The 19,678-nt window shown below is 44.8% G+C and overlaps 3 protein-coding genes across 5 annotated transcripts in view; 1 reads left to right on the forward strand and 2 right to left on the reverse strand.

Moving 5' to 3' along the window:
- Positions 1 to 1,972: 1,972 nt before the first annotated feature.
- Positions 1,973 to 4,575, reverse strand: mrps14 (mitochondrial ribosomal protein S14). 3 transcript variants are annotated; one of them, XM_060058507.1, is made up of 4 exons: positions 4,464 to 4,575; positions 3,612 to 3,760; positions 3,133 to 3,297; positions 1,973 to 2,503 (listed from the first exon to the last, which is right to left on the reverse strand). In XM_060058507.1, the coding sequence occupies exons 1-4, from the start codon at positions 4,558 to 4,560 to the stop codon at positions 2,321 to 2,323; spliced, it is 594 nt and encodes a 197-aa protein (XP_059914490.1). In that variant the 5' UTR covers positions 4,561 to 4,575; the 3' UTR covers positions 1,973 to 2,320. The 3 variants fall into 3 exon arrangements, with proteins under 3 accessions (XP_059914490.1, XP_059914492.1, XP_059914491.1); XM_060058509.1 differs by lacking the exon at positions 4,464 to 4,575 and adding an exon at positions 4,252 to 4,365; XM_060058508.1 differs by lacking the exon at positions 4,464 to 4,575 and adding an exon at positions 4,113 to 4,335.
- On the forward strand, positions 4,493 to 11,254 carry ripk1l (receptor (TNFRSF)-interacting serine-threonine kinase 1, like). Its single transcript, XM_060058510.1, has 12 exons — positions 4,493 to 4,632; positions 4,932 to 5,106; positions 5,459 to 5,615; positions 5,856 to 5,993; positions 6,097 to 6,328; positions 6,797 to 6,946; positions 7,429 to 7,505; positions 7,749 to 7,824; positions 8,172 to 8,207; positions 8,286 to 8,855; positions 9,072 to 9,212; positions 9,846 to 11,254. The coding sequence occupies exons 2-12, from the start codon at positions 4,949 to 4,951 to the stop codon at positions 10,166 to 10,168; spliced, it is 2,058 nt and encodes a 685-aa protein (XP_059914493.1). The 5' UTR covers positions 4,493 to 4,632; positions 4,932 to 4,948; the 3' UTR covers positions 10,169 to 11,254.
- LOC132462776 (opsin-5-like) overlaps positions 10,620 to 19,678 on the reverse strand; it is an 11,754-nt gene continuing 2,695 nt past the window's right edge. The window contains exons 3-6 of the mRNA XM_060058512.1: positions 19,043 to 19,205; positions 18,572 to 18,699; positions 17,713 to 18,050; positions 10,620 to 13,198 (exon numbers count right to left, since the gene is read on the reverse strand). Of these exons, the coding sequence (XP_059914495.1) occupies positions 12,548 to 13,198; positions 17,713 to 18,050; positions 18,572 to 18,699; positions 19,043 to 19,205 (1,280 nt within the window). The 3' untranslated portion in view covers positions 10,620 to 12,547. The remainder of the gene's footprint in view (positions 13,199 to 17,712; positions 18,051 to 18,571; positions 18,700 to 19,042; positions 19,206 to 19,678) is intronic.

Raw genomic sequence — 19,678 nt, forward strand, 5'->3', positions numbered from 1 at the left:
CTGTGCCAGCTGGTGCTGCAGCTGACAGACACCAAGCTGAGCCAACCATGGACATGGAGCCAACTCGTGAATCAGAGGCAAATCCTGACCCAGTCCACATTCTTGCAGTGGAAACAGGAATATAAAGGACACAGAATGACCTCGCTGCTGAGGGATCACCGAATGTGGTCTTGTGGTCACTGTCAGGCAGAGAAGGCTGAGACAGAGGAGCACTTCCTTTTTTATTTACATAAAAAAGACATTTTAAATCCACCAAATTACAAATATACATTCTGAATTTTGCAGACATAGAACATAAGGACAACATTGCAATTTTTCTTGGTGAAGGTCCTTCTGCTGCCCTGGAAGTCTGACTTTGTTTATAACTTTGTTGGTGTGTAAAACACACATTTTAATCTTTATTTTCTAAGATACTAACATAAATCCACATTACTGATGTTGCTTAATTATTTGTAACCAATCTGTTATTTGTGCAATTATTCTTGTTTAACTTGAATATTTCTTTGGCAATACTGTACTCAAACAGTCATGCTAATAAAGCACTTTTAATTTAATTGAGAGAGAGAGTGACAGACAGACAGACTGAAAGGGAGACTGAGAGAGAGAGAGACAGACAGACAGAGAGACTGAGAAAGAGAGAGAGACAGAGACTGAGAAAGAGAGAGAAACAGAGAGACAGAGAGAGAGAGAGAGAGACAGAGAGAGACTGATTAGGGAAGAAGCAGTGGCTGCTTCCAGCAGTGTGTGGCAGCAGTGGCTGCTTCCTTAATTTGACTCACCACCCCAACCCGTCCTAGGAGCTTAGCTCAAACCCTCTCACTGACTGCTGCTCCATCCCTTGGACCGGTCACATCTCAGAGTCTGGATCAAGGTCAGTTCTACTGTTCTATACTCATATCACCTATATCTATATCTTTATATCATGTACATGAGACAGTGGACCATGCTGATATAGGGAGGATTATAGTACTCTGTGTACAACAGGTGTGTTTAGGACATTTTGAAACAAGGATTGTGTATATAGTATTTGGCATGCTCATTCTAGTAAGTGGGAAATAAAATGTAATTCAGTAATGAGTCAGAACTTATAATAAGAGCTGACCTAACAGAATGTGTCTACATAAATCTATGTTTCTGATAAATAGATAGTTGATTTCCTGTGTGTATGTGTGCGTATAGTTGTGCTAAACCAAATGGTATTTAATTAATAAGAAGTGTATCAGCATTCAATATACAAAAATCCCCCAAAAATAATAAATAGTAGTAACACATAATTTTTGTTGCTTTTCAAAATGAAGAAAGTAATAAAATCACACATAAAAACAGCCTAAATAAGCAGAATGCTTCATTTAGAATAAAACTAAGGACAGACAGACGAGGTAGTATGGAAACATGTCGACGAGTTCAAAGCTATAGAATATAGTGAAGGACTATGCAGACTGAGGTGGTTAAGAGACAGAGAGAGACGGAGAGATAGACGGAGAAAGAGACAGAGAGAAAGCGAGACCGAGACAGAGAGAGACTGAGAGAGACTGCAAATGTTTGATGTATTCAAATGATTCTAAATCATCTATTTACATTTAGGCATCCGGTCCTTCTACCGTGTGCCTGCGTGTGTTTCATCTCTGCAACTCTCCGGAAAATGCTAGACAAGCAGGAGCCCCTTTGTCCCGGTGAGGTCCTCACAGTGGGTTTGTTGTCTTACAAAATGTGTGTCTGTGTGTGTGTTTTGACCAAACAAGACACAATATTTATTGTAAATAAGATACAATATTTGCCTTGCTTGATAAACAAAAATATGAAACAATGGGAAAAATATATATGCATAGTTGCTATATCTATGTGTGTGCATAAGCAGGGGCAGTGTGTTGAACTTGGTTGGGTTCCTGGGGAGAGTGCTGACGGCCTTTGGAGCAAAACTCAATCTCCCTCTCTGGGCTATTGAATCAGTTTGAATGAACATTATGACTAGTAACATTATGTACATTTATTTCACATGTATGCATAAATAGGAAGTCAAACAAACGCATGTAATCATCCATTCAAATTGAGAGAGAGCAATGCATGAGGCTGGCATGAGCATGAATATTAATACATGACAACATTATGGTGGAGAAACCAAATACCAGCCCATCAATATTCATGTTACATAGGCTGGTGCCTAGTCCTGATGGACACCAAGGTACTCTGTGGAATGATATTGCAATCATATTTATCCGCAAGATGAGAAAGGCCCAAAATGAGCAACCGTCCGCCCGGTTATGGTTCCGTCCCGTGTTCAGCTAGCCACCCTCTCCTCGGCCACCCGGCTCGTATCCAATCACCACATGGCTCTCATGATCCCGGACATCTGATTGTGGTCTGCGAGGTGACGGAAGACGATGCGGCTGAGCCTCCACCTGCGCTTGACCCCGCGGGGTCGCGAGGTCATCACACACCTGTTGCGGATCCTCACGGGGCAGCTGTCCCGGGGCAGCGCCGCAATCTCTTTGTCCGCCACTTCCTGCAAGAACACACATTTTGAGGCAGTGCACAAGTCATTGGGGTTATTTTTGTAGGAATTTAAAATAAGAAATGTATACAAAAAAAATAACAGGTTGTTTGATTCAGACCATGGAGTTGCTAGGAGACAGTATGAATGCTCAATGCATGTGTGAATTATTGTATGGTTATGTACTTAAAACTATTACTTATTAATGATTCATATTTTCCTTCTGTGATTGTGGATGTCAATTGGACAGGAATATCTCATCGTGAAATGATCTCAAAAGTGTTAGAACAAGCTCTATAAGCCAGGTTAACACTTGCCAAATGTAATTGACAGCTTCCGCTATAATGGCTCATAATATCCCTAGTACTTTTCTCTGAAATTAAAATCCTCAAGGTTTAACCGGAGCCATGCAGATAGATGATACAGAGGGATTTATGAACAGTTGTCTTGACTTAGTAAGGATTATAGCATGGTGTCATCTAATAATATCATCGAATGGACTGTGTGCATATCGTGAGAAAAACAACGTTGCACCTGTTTCTCTTAAACATATTTCTAGTCATGACAATCCATAACTAACACTAACAAAAATTTAGTTTGCAAAGCAATTTGATCCTTACTGTGTTTCAAAAATGACCTACCTGAAGCTCTTTGGGCAGGATAGTGTTCTTCCGCAGAGCATTGATTCGTACTCTCTGGTCCGCATAGTCAAACGCCATCTGCCTTCTCTTGACGTCTCTTAGCATCCTCCAGTCCACATAGTAAGATCGAACTTGTTGCACCCGACCCCAGCAGCTCCTCAGGGCCTACAAAGAATCGTTTAGCAATTGCAATATAATTAAACATCCCTGCTGTTTTCGGTGAGTGACCAGGCAGGAAAGCTACATCTAGGCATCAAGCAGTGAAACTCGTAATTGATTATAATTGAACTTGTCATGAAACTTAGGGTGTAATAGGATAAAATAAATACACATATGTACGTAGATTGGACTGTATTTGTCATTGCAGGTCAACAATTGCTTGTCAAGGCTCATTTGGGATATGTCTGTCAACGAATAAGATATAAAATAGAAAGAGGTAACTATCGCACAACAATCAATACAAAAGTTATGATTGTCACCTGATTTGGTGCTCCAAGAGTTGAATAAAGGGCATTTAACCCCCGCGAACACGCCAGCCTGCACGCAGCCATGTTTTCAAAGCTCCTCTGTTTGTGTTTCCTGCTAACGTCGCCCCTCAGCGGCCGGGAGTCTGCGCATTGTGGAGGCGCTGTTTCGAAGAATAAAAGGAAAAAGGAAAAAACGGACGAAACAAATTAAAACATGAATATGCAACAAATGAAAATATTCCTACAATGGATATTAATTCATCAATTTAATAATGTCAATCTAAATCCCAGAATCAGTTCATTATGTGTTGTTTTCAGCCGTTGCATATCTATGTGCAGTGAGTGATACACAGGAATGATACATCACTCCATCATTCGTACTAACTAGTGAATCATGCTGAACTCGTTTACTGTTTGTAAATTGCAAGCGTCGATCAGCAAGAAGTAAGGTTGGGCGCGCAAAGCCGCATTGGGTTTTAAAAGGTTCTTCCTGATTGTATCGCAAATGCTTACCAGTGACATCTGGTGGTTAGAGATGGCGGCTGTTAATTCAATAGTTTAGGACGAAGCTAAATGCCACTGCCCCGACACTTTGGGTTAACAGAGGACAACGTGTTATGATCACTTGTGAATAAAAAACTATTAGGCCTACCTGTATGTTTTATTTAAACCATTTTTGCTAGTGCTGAGACATTTCTGGTACAAGCTCTGACACACTGCCGATGCAGATTGCTTTGAGGAAGTGACACGAGCATGGGCGCCTCGATGTCCCCCTTAGCAAAAGCAGAGAATGTCTAATATGAGTAGACGGGCTCTGGCAAAAGGTAGGCTAAATAATAACAAGTGACTCAAGCGTAACCACACCTGGGGCGTGGCGTGGCGTGGCGTGACGTTGACGGGATCCAAAATGCTGCTCGGCGCTTAACTTGTCGGGCTGGACCGTGGTAGTTTCACTACGCATTCTGCTGCAACCAGAAGTGATTCCCTTCCCGGAACCGTTCTTGAAATAATTCACATTTTTGCTATGAGATAGGTAAATACATTGCTTCATTATTTGCTGTACTCGTAGCACAATGACATGTCGATAACAGCGATATTTGTTTCTAATTGTAATTGTCAAAAAATGTAGTTGGAGAAGTTTGGCTTACTTTTGCAGCCCTTGCGCCTGGACTTCTGTTCCTACAAACCGAATCGCCCAGATTGAGCTCCCTTTAGAAAATGGATCGCAATTGAATTGTGTCACGTTATTACAAAATTTGTAACGGGCAATATTCCGGTTATGGCGTGTATATATAGCCTACTTTGTTAAACGTGTTGTCTCTATCTCTCTAGAACTTCAGGCCCGTATAATGGCCAGTTCACTCGACACTTTTCGAATCCGATCAGCTGATATTTTAACCAAAGACCCGCTCGACTACGGAGGATTCGGTGAAGTCTTCTTATGCCGCCACAAAACCCTCGGACCTGTGGTCCTGAAGTCTGTGTTCACTGGCTTTCTTCGAAACGAGTGAGTTCTCTGTTCAGTGCGCGTCAACATTGGAAATCCCCTTCTCCTTACAGCATCTATTGTTTATAATACATGTATACACTGGTTCAATTAGTTTAGAGTTGAATGTTTATTACGTGGTAGACCAGTTCATCAACCCTTATCTAATCATAAATGACGAATGCCTACATTGAAGCCATTAACTTTATTTTCCTCATGGTGTTCCTCTTTTCATCGAGAAAATACCCACTTATTTTAATTCTTGTTTTACGCGTATCTATACACAGTAACTGTTGAGCTTTCGTGGTTGTTTGCTTCTTCTTTTTTTTTTAAATTGTACTTATTGATTCAAAATTTCCCCGTACCTTCACAGAGATAGTAAGAGATCGCTGCAGGAGGAGGGGGCCCTGATGATCCAACTGTGCCATGAGCGTGTGGTGAAGCTTCTGGGTGTCATTATGGAGGACGGGGACTACTCCCTGGTCATGGAGCTCATACCAATGGGCAATCTGAAGTCCATGCTTCAACAGGTATGGATTCTATTCGTGTTATCATATTATATAGTTCAGTGTTCTGTGTGGTCCCCGACCGGACCTCTAGCGGGTATGCGGAGGTACTGCATGAGACGCAATGAAATCCCAAATAACAAAACAAAAGACATGTAAATATGACAGTCAGTAAGACTACAGTTTTATTTTCTGTATGTTGATTGGCGATGGTGCATATTTTATTGGAAGCATGTCAAATATCCTGCCATCGGTTTCTCACAGGTTACAGTGCCAATATCGATCAGGGGCAGAATCGTTCTCGAGATTCTGGAAGGAATGGTTTACCTCACAGAAAATAATGTCATACACAAGGACTTGAAGCCGGAGAACATCTTGGTGGACCAGGACTTCCACATCAAGGTAGACAATGCTTTAATCCTCACAGGGTTACACCTGTGTGTGGTGGAGAGGCGTGTGTGTCCGTGTGAAGACTCAACATGTCGTGCGCTCTGTTCCATCCCAGATCGCCGACCTCGGCCTGGCCACCTGCGAGTCCTGGAGCAAGCTGACGCGAGAGGAGTCCCGCAGGAAGAGCCGCTCGGTGGCCACGGCGGGCACCCAGGGGGCCGGCACGCTGAGCTACATGGCCCCTGAACATCTGGAGGACATCAACATCCGCTCCACGGAGAAGTCTGACGTCTATAGCTTCGCCATCGTGCTGTGGGTCATCCTCACCGGCCGAGACCCTTACGAGAGTGAGTTCTTACAGGTGTGAGCCCTCCATTGCGTTTTTATTTGGGAAAATGCCGACAACCTCCATCTTTGTCTAAACCGTCACAGTCTGTTGTACAAAAAGCAACAACTAAATGTAGTGGTGAATACTTGGTTGCCTGTGGACACCACTGGAAGGTGCGGTTTGGTCAGGTTCTCAGTGAATGGGCTCTGTGGGTGCATTACTATGTTATTGTTTGTCTGTCAAATGTACTTTTCGTTTGTTGTGCCGCAAAACAAATCGCGTTCAGCTCGTTGTTTTGTGGAGGGTGGCTGCAAACATCAGTGACGCCTTCACACAGTGACCGACGGCAATAGAAATAAAAGGAAAGGACGAGGAGGGATACTATTGGTTTCCTGTGTTGTCCATCTCAGTGAGCCTTAAAGTAATGCATCGTAGGGCCCAGCAGGCCCGCAGGGCGGCCAGTCACTGTTGTTCCTCTGACCTCCAGACGCCCGAAACGAGAACCAGGTGTGTATGTGTGTCCGCAATGGAAACCGCCCAGCGGAGGACCTCATCGCGGAGGACATTCCCCGCGAGATGGTGGATCTCATGAAGAGCTGCTGGCACAAGGACCCGAAGCTGAGGCCCACATTTCAGGGTACGCCTCTTTTGGATTTTCGATGTGTGTGCGTGTGTGTGTGTCATAAATATTTTAAAGTAACATCAAAATAATACAATCTTGTATTCTCTGATATATCTTTCTCGATAGAGAACGATTATTTGTATGCTAATATTAAGAATAATATTAATAACGTAGTAGTAATAATAATAATTATTATTCTAGAATACTATTATTTGTATAGTATATGTAGTGATAAGTGCAGTGTAAAATTGCAAAACTTTTCTGAAACTCAGCTAATCAATTATGCCCATGTTACTACTATTGGAACATCATCCATGTGATTTGCTTAAATGCCATGTCTCTCAGAAACAAGTTTAATGTTGTTTCCATGAGTGTATTTCCACTGTGGTGCCCAGATGTACAGTGTCTGCAGTGCAATGTTTGGAGAATGTCATGTCTTACAACCAAACTTAATGTCATTATGTCAGTCTCAGATCTCTTCCTCCTTCTCTCTCTAGAGGGTTACAAGATGTTCCTACCTTTCTACAAGGAAAATCTCGAAGACTTAATTGAGAAGGATTCCCATCATTTGAGGGTAAGTGTTTCTCTTGCTCCTGACGAAATGTACTTATTGTAAGTCGCTTTGGATAAAAGCGTCTGCTAAATGTCTTAATGTAAATGTTAAAACGTTATTTTTATGTAGTCAGATGACCTTGTGTTCAGTCATGTTCATTGAAAACAACGAACCATAGCAATTGTTTAAAGTGGCTCTTCACAACATTGCCCCACCAATACGCTTCATGCTGATCTTGATTCCTCTGACCTACACACCCCGCAGGAAATGTACGATGGTCCCGAAGGGCTGGTGGAGAAGTTGAAAACCCTAACCATCCCCTCTGAGTCTGCATCAGCAGGTGATATTCTCATCAATGAATTCAAATCCTGTACAGTCATGACTAGGGGTGCAACGGATCACGGATGATCCGTGATCCTTTGGATCAACACTCACGGTTCGGAACGAACGTGATCCGCGTATTGGCTAACTGCAAAACAAAAAGAAGAAGAATGTTTTGAAGTATTTCAATATTTGATGTAAAATAAGAGTGATTCATTGTTGATGTTGAAATAAAACCAAAAAAGCATTTGAAAGCTAAGTCACATTTGTTAGCTAAGTCTTGTTATCTTTTTATTGTTGTTGCTTCTGAAGAACACATCTCCAGAAGCGCACGCATAAAATCCGAATACTGATCTCTCCATGCAGACGGCCCCGCTTCCCTGCTGAGCTCAGACCGAAGCGGCCCCTCCCTGGGCCCCTCCCTGGGCCCCTCCCTTGGCCCCTCCCTGGGCCCCTCCCTTGGCCCCTCCCTGGGCCCCTCCCTGGGCCCCGTGGAGGCCAGCGTGGAGGACCTCCACTACCTCTCCTGCCGGACCTCCGTCGAGGTGCCCGCCGGCCCCATCCAGACGGACGCCCAGGGGGTGGGGGCGGAAGGGCCCCACGCCACCAGCCTGGAGCAGAAGCTGGACAGGGAGCTGCAGTACCACAAGAACGGCAGCTACACCTTCGTGGGCCAGCCGCACTCGGCCGACCCCAGCCGGCCCGACCCCACCCCGCTGCGGCGCGCCGTCTCGGAGCATCCCCAGCACCCGGGGATGTCCTCGGTGCGCCCGGCGACCGCCGAGCCCTCGGAGGACGGCTGCTACCGCCCCGACATGGGCCTCTACGAGTCGATGGCGCCCGCGGCGTCCTCGGCCAAGTCTCACCACAAGTCCACCGTGTCCAGCAACCCGTCCCTCGCCGAGCACCGGCTCGTCCCTCCGGAGCAGGCCTCGGCCTACGAGCGACAGAAGTCGTGGCCGACGTACCCGGTCCCGGACACGGCGGCGGCCGACTACCCCGCCGGGCTCCGCTTCACTCCAAACACGATCGGCCCCCTGCAGGATACAGGTGCTGAGGGAGGGGATTTGTTCTCCTGTTTTTTTTTGGGTTTCTGCTGCTCTTCGGCAAATGCTAGATGTCTGACTAGGTTCCTCTTGAAGTGACAATGGTGTGTGTGTGTGTGTGTGTGTGTGTGTGTGTGTGTGTGTGTGTGTGTGTGTGTGTGTGTGTGTGTGTGTGTGTGTGTGTGTGTGTGTGTGTGTGTGTGTGTGTGTGTGTCCACAGGTTACCAGGGTTTGTGCATCCAGAACGCGAGTGCTATCCAGATTGGTAATAACAACTCTCTGAGCATCAGGGGCTCAGACTCCAGTCTGGGTGGGCCGTCCTACTCTATGCTGCAACTCAAACAGGCTCTCCTGAAATATGGTAAGGGTGGCGTTCACTTTCTCTTCGTTATATACAGTTTATCACACTATGTTGCACAGAGTCTATTAGAGGAAAGTTAATTACTTAATTACAAATCTCACAAGGTGTATTTCATAAATGTGATACATTTATGAAATCCATTCATCCATAAAGCCATAATTTTGTGTTATTTAAAAGTGAATCGAACTAGTGGACCATATTTCAACGATGTGAAACACATCATGAAGAAAAGGAAAAAACGGTTGTGTGCTTTTGGTCATCAGCTGACCAAATAGTGAAACCGTTCCATTGCCTCAAATATCATTTGGCAAACATCCCCAAGTCACTGTCGCTCTTTAATATCCATGAGCACGTTGCTTCTGTACATCTGGTCGAACAAAAAACTCTGCGTTTGTAAGCCCAAAGCACACACGGCGCAACCGTATCCTCCTATTTGAAGTGGGACACAAACAACACCCAGAATTATGTTATTTCAGCAAAGCCAAGAACAGGAAGGGCGAATAAAGCAGGGTCAGTATCTTTTCACCTGTTTCGAAAGGAACCCACATTTTCAAACAGTTATGTTATCACCAAGGCTGTGGTGCCTCGGGGCTGAACACGAAGCACACCATCTCTTCTGACCGTTCCCCACAGACGACCAGGCGGTGACTGAGGAACACCTGGACCTGCTGAGGGACAACATCGGCTCCAACTGGAAGCGCTGCGCTCGGCGCCTGGGTCTGACCAACGTGGAGGTGGAGGCGGTGGACCACGACTACAGCCGCGACGGGCTGCAGGAGAAGGTGCACCAGATGCTAGAGCGCTGGAGGATGAAGGAGGGCAGCTTGGGCTGCACTGTGGGCAAGCTCTGCCAGGCACTGGGTAGCCACATCCCCGTGGACGTGATCCATAAACTGTTGTCCGCCTGCCAGAAGAGCATCTCTTTCCAAGCAAAGTCCTTCCCATTAAGTACTTAAGATATGGTTGTGTCATGATTCTCTCTCTCTCTCTCTCTCGCTCTCTCTCTCTCTCTCTCTCTCTCTCTCTCTCTCTCTCGCTCTCTCTCTCTCTCTCTCTTTCTTTCTTTCTTTCTTTCTTTCTTTCTTTCTTTCTTTCTTTCTTTCTTTCTTTCTTTCTTTCTTTCTTTCTTTCTTTCTTTCTTTCTTTCTTTCTTTCTTTCTTTCTTTCTTCTTCAGAGGGATAAAGATGTTCTTTCCTTTCTACAAGAAAGTCTGGAAGACTTATTTGGGATGGATTCTCTTCCATTGAGTTGAAAGTGAATTTTCTCAGCCATACAGACTGATCAGTTTACAGTTTTGGTTTATACCAACACCTCTCACGACAGCCTGATGCTGTAGTAAGTCGAACACAAACTGTTTTTGACACACAATGTAAGAACATAATGTGTTGGTTCTTGGTTTGCAGCAGCGGGCTGAGGCAAATTCACTCAACAAGTAGAAACGTACTTCCAATATCCTGATGAGAGAAAATCTAAAATTCTCCAATTGTTAGATGTTTACTGTTTTTGGGGGGTTCAACTGTATATCTGGCATTTACCCGGGCGAGATGGATGTATTTGAGCCAAAAACCTGAACCATAACATGAAACATAATAATGATTTTATTTAGTGTGGAAGGCATAGTGAATCAAGTAGTTGTGTCTCCATTAATAATAACATTTGAAAATGTACCGGGTATTCTTATGAATGTGAATTATGTTGAAATGTGCAATTTTCTTATATACTATTATATGTATACATTTCTTTCAACTGTTCCACTACAATAAGATGTAGAACAATAAATATGCTTCCTGTGCAAATGTATGCAATTAGCAAGCTGGTTGCTAATGGCTTCTGTGCTATCACCCTATAGTATAAAGGCAAGACTATTTGTTATCTTGTAAAGGTATTTTTAAATGATAAGTTTGACCAGTACTTTCAATGGTCAGCTCACTGTAATGTGTTTGTGTGAGTATGTATGTGGGAGTAAGGACAACGAAGTTGCATATCACTAATGCTGATTCATTTTCCAAATATAAATTTCAAATAAAATAAAAAGTTTTGTGTAATATGTTTAATTTAGGCAAGAACAATAACTATGTTGGAATGACTATTTTGTGATTTCAAAATAACTCATTTTATTAACTAAGTATTCGATTTAATATTTATATTTTTTACTTATTAGTCATTTTTTTTGTTCTGATTGGTCCTTCTTAATAAGAATTATAAGACCACAGTATCGGGATTAGCATTCATGTCTGATAATAGTAGCCTACTATTTCCCATTTCTGATTTAATAATTTCATTAAAACATGCAGCAGCTTCCTGCAGTTTGGTTGGACAGTGAGGGTTAAATTATCGACTAATTCTAAGCCTTGTGGAACATGGCCAGAAACAAAGACAGTTTGTCAATGAATGCATGGTAGTCACGCATAGGTGAGTCTTAGGACCACCATGGGTGTTGGGTAAGGAAAACAAAGAGTATGTAGGCCTACTTCAGGCATGTCAGCCGTGCTGCCACCTCTCACATATGGATAATGTGTATGGACGAACAGTTTATGGTTCATCATTTCGATTTGCTGGTGGTACTTCACAGCTGCAGAATCACTTTGCTCATTCTCATATTGAGCTGCAAAAAAAAAAAAAAATACAGACTGAGCACCACACAAAAATATCCAACATATCCACATAACATAAGAAACATTATGTACGTTCCATCTGTGTATAACGTAGTTGCTAAGTGTAAACAATAACTTTTCAAGTACATCAAAGTGTAACACCTTTAGTAAAAAAAATAAGTTTGGTTGTATTTGAGGCATGTATCTTCCCTTTGAGAACAGGATGTGGCTACCTGACTGCAGAGTGTGACGACAGAGACAGGGAAATAAAAGCATAACCACAGCCACAACTCTAGTTTACTAGGGAAGTACTAAGGGTTTATAAGCTATCACAATGTATTTCCAGAGAACATCTGGAGGCCAAAACATTTTCATTGCATTATTTTTACTCAATTTATTAGAATTGGCTTGAATTGAATTGGCACATTTCTTTGAAGCTGTTGAAGCTTCGTTAGAAAAAAGTGGTATCTATAATTGGATGAAATTGTACATGACTCCATTAATTTGACATAGTTTCAGTTGAGCACTTTGAACGGTCAGTCCCTATATCAGTTAGAAAAAATTAATAAACATGACAGGATAATCTCCTGCCAGAATATAGTACAGAATCGTATTGAACGACATTCCTGAATAGGATTCCTGAAAACTGCATATATTGAAATGCACAGCATTGTGAATATCAACGTCAATACTTATTCGCTGTAAACAATAACCTATAAAAAGGAGAACATAAAAACGGTTTAAGGCCAAGCTTCTATCGCGTGCCCCGGCATCATCTCCAGGTTGATGTGGAGGTTCTCAATGTCTGAAGTCCTTTTCTCCGCCACAGTGGTCGGCACACAGTTCACCTGAAAAAAACGCAGCGTCCCCCGCTCGTTATTCCTCTTAGAATCCGACACGGACGGGCATTCACAGGACTCGTGACCCTGGGGGCCGGGGTGACAGACCCGACACCGGTGCCCGTAGTGCCGGAAGCACTCGAAGGCGTCGCCGCGTTTATCGCTGCGGGACCTGGTACCGAGTGTTTTCCGCGAGGATGGGGACGAGCTGCCCTCCGTGTCGGTGGAAAACTGGTGTGTCTGTTGGACGGAGCGTGGGCCGGCCGCCAACGCTTGAGGGGCGGGGCGGGGCGGCGGCAGCGTGGGCTGGAACGCACGGCTCAGGCAGGAACGCCACAGGAAGCCCAGGTCCCGGCATAGGACCCGGCGGAAGTTGGGCCTCAGCATCAGGTAGATGGCCGGGTTGTAGATGGTGGAGGACTTGGCCAGCATGGCGGGCAAGGCGAAGGCCAGGGGCGGGATGGCGTCCACGTGTCCGAAGGCGGCCCACATGGACACGATGGCGTATGGGCTCCAGGCTGCGAAGAACCCCATGCAGATGGCCACACTCAGCTACAGGGAGGAGGAGGAGGAGGAGGAGGAGGAGGAGGAGGAGGAAGATGAAGATGAAGATGAAGAGTTTTGAAGCGGTAGGGAAGAGAAGAGCAGAATTTTGAAAAATTTTGAAAATTAGCAACCCAAAAAAGGCTACCCAATTAAAACTACTGATTGGTTGGGTTATGTTTTGGGGTATTAAGCTGGGTTACCATTTTAGCCCTTTTTACCTGTACCTCTGGAAGTTAACAACCTGGAGAGGATTGCAGCCAGGATTGAAGCCATAACAGTGACCCGTCAGTGATATTAGACTGAGACTTGGCATAACGACGGCCGTAACAGTGGCCGGAAGTTAATTTCTGTGTGCATTACATAATGAAAATGTGTACATAATGGTCCTCCTGCGAGATACTACACGCCTGTTATTTCACACAATAGCAGAGATGCTACAATAGCAAGCAAGATTTGAATATGTAGACAAAATAAGACTTTAGTGTGAAGACATGCGAAGCTGTAGCCAATATTCATACAGATTGCAGCATTAATCAAAGAGTGTTTTACTACTACTAAATAATAAATATACTGCATGACATAACTTTTTTGTCATCAGAAGAATGTTAATGTTTTGTTCATCTATAATGACACAATTATTATCATTTTCAAGGGTCAGGTTTGAAAGTAGGAAGCAAATAGTAATAAGGATTCCTACCGAGGGGGCAGCCGTACAATTGAACCCTACTAGTGCTAGTATAATCTCAAATCATATTAATTATATCTCTCAAGAATCAGATGGTATACCGTATGACATGGTATTCAAAATGTCCATGTGTGTTCCCTTCATAGGAAAAGGAAAAAGAATCAACGCTTTTCAGTGATGATTGATCGGAAGTCGAGAGTCAAGCGCAAATTGAGCAAAGGACTGTTTCAGCCATAGAGATGTGTCACACCCTAAAGCCTCATCATCTATTCAATAGTAGTCACAGTTATAACAGTAGCCATCATAATCAATGCCTTGTGGTGTTCTCCACTGTGAATAACACAGGAAAACATGAATGAGAATTCCATTTCTGTAGGGTGGTTTTCGGGTCGTTTCCATGGGAACACGTCCTCCATGTGAGCCACTCTGAGTACCAGCCTCTCCCTTCACGCTGGGAGTCCCTCAATGCAGGCTCAAATGCTTTAGGCACTCCTTTGTCCACGTGTCCATCAAAGCCAAGCCGAGGCCATCCCTGTAACCCTTTAAACAGATTTTAACTGTACACAACGTGTACACTTTGTGATGACCTTATGCTGATGAGGCTGCCTTACCTTTAAAGCACGTGTAATGCACATCATCATGATGACTACAGGTGTGTTGGACGATGGGCAGAGTGCAATGTGTTCGTAGATGGCAGTCTGGGCGCGTACTGGATTGGTAAATGTGAATGGTTGACTGTGTATGTACTATATGTTTGCAATGTGTTATTTGGATTTTAACTGCCGAAACCTACCCTGTATGAATCCAAGAGAAACTTCCCCCGGGACAAGTATTGTTTTATCAAATTAACCTTTAGCGATGAGCATTCATGTAGCAGCCGGTAACAGCAGCCGGTAACAGGCTAACAGCCATGATGCAACACCAGCTCCTGCTGCTTTCTTCTCCCCAGGTATTCCCAGAACGGGAGATTATGGCTCTCAGTGAGAAGCTGCTTCCATTTTGGGTTTTCATTCAGTCCTTCGTCCATTTCAAATGATGGAATGAGGAGGAGTAGGGATGCTACAGAGAGAGCTCTAGCCTCTCTGGAGACACAATATTTACTTTTGATATTAAAAAGAAATCCCTAGGCATTACGAAAGGACGTTTATGGTACTTCCTGCTCGACTGTAACACAGATTTGGTTCCTTCCAGCTCTAAAAGCCACTTATTTCTTGTGTATTGGCAGTGAATCATAAAGACATCCATTTATCGATAATCAATAAAACATGGAAATAATAGGATTTTAACCATAGTGACACCAGCCCGGAGGTCAGGCTTACCCTAAAGAGGAGTCATCCAGTAATGAGGAGCACTGCTCGAACGATAGGTTTGACGAAAGAATGAAAGTTGTATTACAGATTTGATGATTTGCATTTGGAATTGTTGAACCTAAAACAGACCACAACTCTGAAGTCCAAAGCATGCAGCCCTTACACAGTGTAACTCGTCCTACAGAGTTAGGACCGTTTTCATTCTTTGGCTCACTTCATACGGATCTCTATTAAGTATTGTTTGGATGCAAACATTCAATGGCATTATTTCTCGTCCAAGATAGAAGAGCGTTTCGCTGTGTTAATAACGATACGATTCTCTTTCTCCCTACACGTTCACATTGTACACGTCCGTCAATGGATCTCGATGACTTTGCATGGTGCGCTATCAAAATGCATTGTGGGTCAATCCGTTCTGTTGGTTCCGTTGCTTGCTTCAAAAAGTTGACTTTTCAGGCAGCGACGGATCCGTCGGCCAATCAGATCACGTTACCCCTTGTTCACACTACCTCCATCCGTCGACGGTTCTCATTGACTTTGCATGGGGCGCTCACGAAATGCATTGTGGGTCCATCCGTTATGTCGGCTCCACGGCCTGAGTCAAAAAGTTGAGAAATGTTCAACTTTTCAGGCAGCGACGGACCCGACTGCGTTATGCAAATATACGCAAGGACACTGTCCAATGAAATCGCCTTTGTAATACAACCCGGAAGAACACATGCAGTGGTGTAGTCTATTTTATTGCAGTGGGTATACTGTGATGATTCCCTCCCAGCCTCGTACAAACCCGTCCCACCGGTACGTGTACGTGTGTGGCACTTATGGGATGTCGCACCACACTCACCAACGCAGGGGTCTACAACCCGCTGACCTATAACGATTATCAACAATCATGGAAAGCTGAGTAGGTTTATCAGTTTTAATAACAGTATGAACAAATAGAAGGCAAAAATGACAAGTTGTCCTTTGTATATCTATAGAAGCAATAGCACATGCTAAACAAGGACAAAATCTACGCAAAATAATTTAATGAACTGTTTACAACCATGGCTATGAGAAGGAGATGACAGGAGACTAATGTTTCACTCTTTCAATTGCTCTAATTTGAGCTCTTACTGTTGTTATCTAACATACCATACAGTAATTGAATTGTGTAAAAGTGTGAAATTACTGCACCTTAAAAATGACCATGAATTAGCTATACTCTCATTTGCATAGTGATTAACATTATGAATTTCAATTGTGTATACCAACTGTATGATGGCTGACATTTACCTAACTTGTTTTCCCTCCACTCTAACCAAGGATGCCTGTTTTTAAATTCCCTAGCCTGACACCCAGTCCGAAAGGCTGGCCAGGGGTTCTCATCTAAAAGTAACAAGGAGATATAAAGTGGGATTAAAACATTGTCTTCTGTTGACTACTTGTTATGTGGTTTACACGTTAATATGGGAGGACTGGACACACACACACACACGCACACACACGCGAGAAGGAGGGGCTCGGCCCGCCAACTAACGTGCAGAGATGCAGGGGCAGCTTCGCGCTTCGTAACAGAGACAGGGCAGAGCGCGAGCGCGCAGGGGGAATCTTATGAATGTGTGAATGTAGGAGATAACTTCCCCTGCTTAAAGTATTTTATTGCAGTTATACCCAACCGATATTTGCGAAAAATAAACACAGAAGTGAAAGATCTGTCACAAGACGATTGATACGTATCCGTGCATATTTTTAAGTGGGTATACGCAAATCCTGGTGCGTTCCTAGTGGGTATACGGCGTATACCTGCGTATCACGTAGACTACACCACTGAACACATGGATACGTCAAATAGCCCCCATCCGTCGACGGACGGACGCATGCAGTGTGAACAAGGCGTTACCCATACGTCAGGCACGCCCTCCGTCATCCATCGACGGACATGTACAATGTGAACGCTATTACGTATTTCTTCAGGGAAAGTATTCGAATCCAAAGGAATAGCTTTAAAGAGACTTTATTTGTATAAAGTATTTTCGGTATGGTAAACTGATACTCTGAAGCAAAGAGAGGTTGAAGATGCATTCTAAGCACGTGCGAGAGTATTCTCCTAGCTGATCCAAAACATAAACCCACGTATGTCCTATCGCTGCCTGGAGAGTTCTGAAGTCAATGTGGGTCTGTAGGCTGTTATGATCTGATCAGCGCGGTCCGGAAGTAGTGGGGGGAACCGATGTGAGATAATCTTCGGTATTTTCTCGCCTGGTCTGTGATGCTGCCTTCTGTGGCTAAAGTATTTATTACAGTCTTCAGTAGGGTCTTGCTCCCCTTGTGGCTATGTATGGTATTTACGGCTTATATGTTTGGTCCTGCATCATTGGAGCTATGTGTAGGTAGCTTAGATTCTTAAAATACGTAACAACGCGGTGTCATTTGCGTCACACTGCATCACTATCAACCAAAATTCCTCGCTCCATCCATTTTCCTTTCATCATCCCTATTAAAAAACTCATGTTTCCGGGGTCGTCGACTCGTCGTTCACTCACCTTGACTATCACCGCCTGCAGGCTGCTCATGTGGGGACTGGGCCGGGCCGAGTGCCGCTCCATGGTCCGCTGGGAGGCCCGCAGCCGGGCCATGATGGCCCAGTAGGACGTCACGATGGCGCAGCACGGCAGGATGTAGCAGAAGAGGAAGAGCGCCACGGTGTAGGAGCGCGCCTGCGTGTGCTGGTTGGAGCGGCGCCAGTCGATGCAGCAGGCCGTGCCGTAGGGCTCGGGGCCGTACTCGCCCCAGCGCGCCAGCGGGGCCGAGGCGAACAGCAGGGCGTACGCCCAGGCGCAGCCCATGAGCCCGCGGCCGTGCCAGGAGTTGAACCGGTTCCCTACGGAGACAATGTGATGGTATCGTTTGCCTCACAACCATAACTGCCTCAAGTCATATTTTGGTCGTGATGCCTGCCTAACTCTACTCTGCTAAACTGCTGATTCACAATGCCTCATTGGTTCACCCTAAGCCAATCAGAGTGCTTTTAACATTCGATTCATTCATTTATTTGACAGGAATTTTTGACGCTGAATACAAGATGAACCTTAAAGGTGACATATTATTCCACCAGGTTTGCCCACTTGTGATGTCAGAGGAGGCAGTTTCCAAAACGGCTTGGAATGGCTAATCACACTCATGAGCCCTCACACCTGGTGGTATAATATGTCACCTTTAAAATATCAGTGCATCACCGGACAGTGCGTTCTACACTGTCCGGCAATTTGCCCCTTGCTGCTCAAGGACGGTCCTGCAGTCTTTCCCCTCTCACATTCTGGTCAGGGGGAATGGCAGAGCCCGCTCTACCAACGATAGCTCAGGCGGAAGTTCAGCTACGGCGTCTTTGAAGAGTTTGCTTACCATAGAGAGGATGGCACACTTTCACAAAGCACACCATGCTCAGCAAGGTGAGCGTGGTCAGACTGCAGATCCCGAACAACATGCCGCAGAAGGCGTACAGGTAGCACACGGTCTTCCCGTACAGCCACCTGGGGGGGCCGGAGCGTCAGGAGAAGAGAAAAGGAAAGAGAGGGAAAAAATAAAGGGAACGATGGGGAAGTGGAATTGAATGTGGAGGGGGGGGGGGGGGGGGGGGGGGGGGGTGACACCGTTGAGAACACAATGAATGTAAGGCCCCATTCTTGTGGATAACAATTTTAGCATTGCGAACGTGCCCAACAACATTTGTCCTTTTATTGTCAATGTGTGCTTGGATCATTCCTTTTTTTGGCGCAACCATCTTTTTTATCCCCTCAACAATGTCCCCGTCAAGGAAAGAAAGACCCTTATAAAAGGCAGGAAACAAACAAACAAACTGTGTGGCGGCGGCACCTGTGATATAGGCTGGACGAGATGGCCATGGGGTACAGAGAGAGGGTCAGGCCCAGGTCGCTGACAGCCAGGTTCACAATGAAGTACTCAGGAGGCTTCAGCAGGTGCTTCTTCTTGTAGGAGACGTACAACAACATGCTGTTGCCAAAGAGAGAGCAGACCCCTGGAGTTGGAGGCAGAACCCCAACCCCACCCCCCCCACTGGACTGTGAGACATGCCAGCGATGATCAAGGCAAACACGGCACGCATGAGCAGGACTACTCAGTGAGAGAGAGCTTTGGAGGGGGGGGGGGGGGGGGGGTGTTGTCCCTTTGCCGGGAGTGCGATCAATGATTATGTTTTTTTAAAGGGTGGGGAAACACGTATTGTCTCTGGGGCTAGGCACTCCATCATGCGTGGTCGAGGAGCAGGAAATACAGTCACCGATGGGCCGAATCATGGCCGGAGATCAATTCTTGAAGATCCTGCTCTTCAGCCTGTGGATTGTTTTTTTTTTACCATGAAAACAGGAATAACAACAAAAAGGTGATTCAACTAGAAACAAACCCGAATCCAAAGGTTCAGTATTTTAGCTTTATAGGTGAGAAATATCCATCTAATGGAGGAGGGGGATAACATGTGTTGTATAAAGGCCC

This window comes from Gadus macrocephalus, chromosome 8 (genome assembly GCF_031168955.1).
Source record: "Gadus macrocephalus chromosome 8, ASM3116895v1".
In the NCBI taxonomy this organism is placed as follows: Eukaryota; Metazoa; Chordata; class Actinopteri; order Gadiformes; family Gadidae; genus Gadus; species Gadus macrocephalus.

Excerpts from the sequence above, each read along its gene's own strand:
- mrps14 (XM_060058507.1), bottom strand. The coding sequence starts at position 4,560 with ATGCGTAGTGAAACTACCACGGTCCAGCCCGACAAGTTAAGCGCCGAG. Across the intron at positions 3,761-4,463 it reads CACGCCACGCCACGCCCCAG|CGCCTCCACAATGCGCAGAC; the intron begins GTGTGGTTACGC and ends TCTTCGAAACAG. Across the intron at positions 2,504-3,132 it reads TCCTGCCCAAAGAGCTTCAG|GAAGTGGCGGACAAAGAGAT; the intron begins GTAGGTCATTTT and ends GTGTTCTTGCAG.
- ripk1l (XM_060058510.1), top strand. The coding sequence starts at position 4,949 with ATGGCCAGTTCACTCGACACTTTTCGAATCCGATCAGCTGATATTTTA. Across the intron at positions 6,329-6,796 it reads CGGCCGAGACCCTTACGAGA|ACGCCCGAAACGAGAACCAG; the intron begins GTGAGTTCTTAC and ends TCTGACCTCCAG. Across the intron at positions 7,506-7,748 it reads AGGATTCCCATCATTTGAGG|GAAATGTACGATGGTCCCGA; the intron begins GTAAGTGTTTCT and ends CACACCCCGCAG.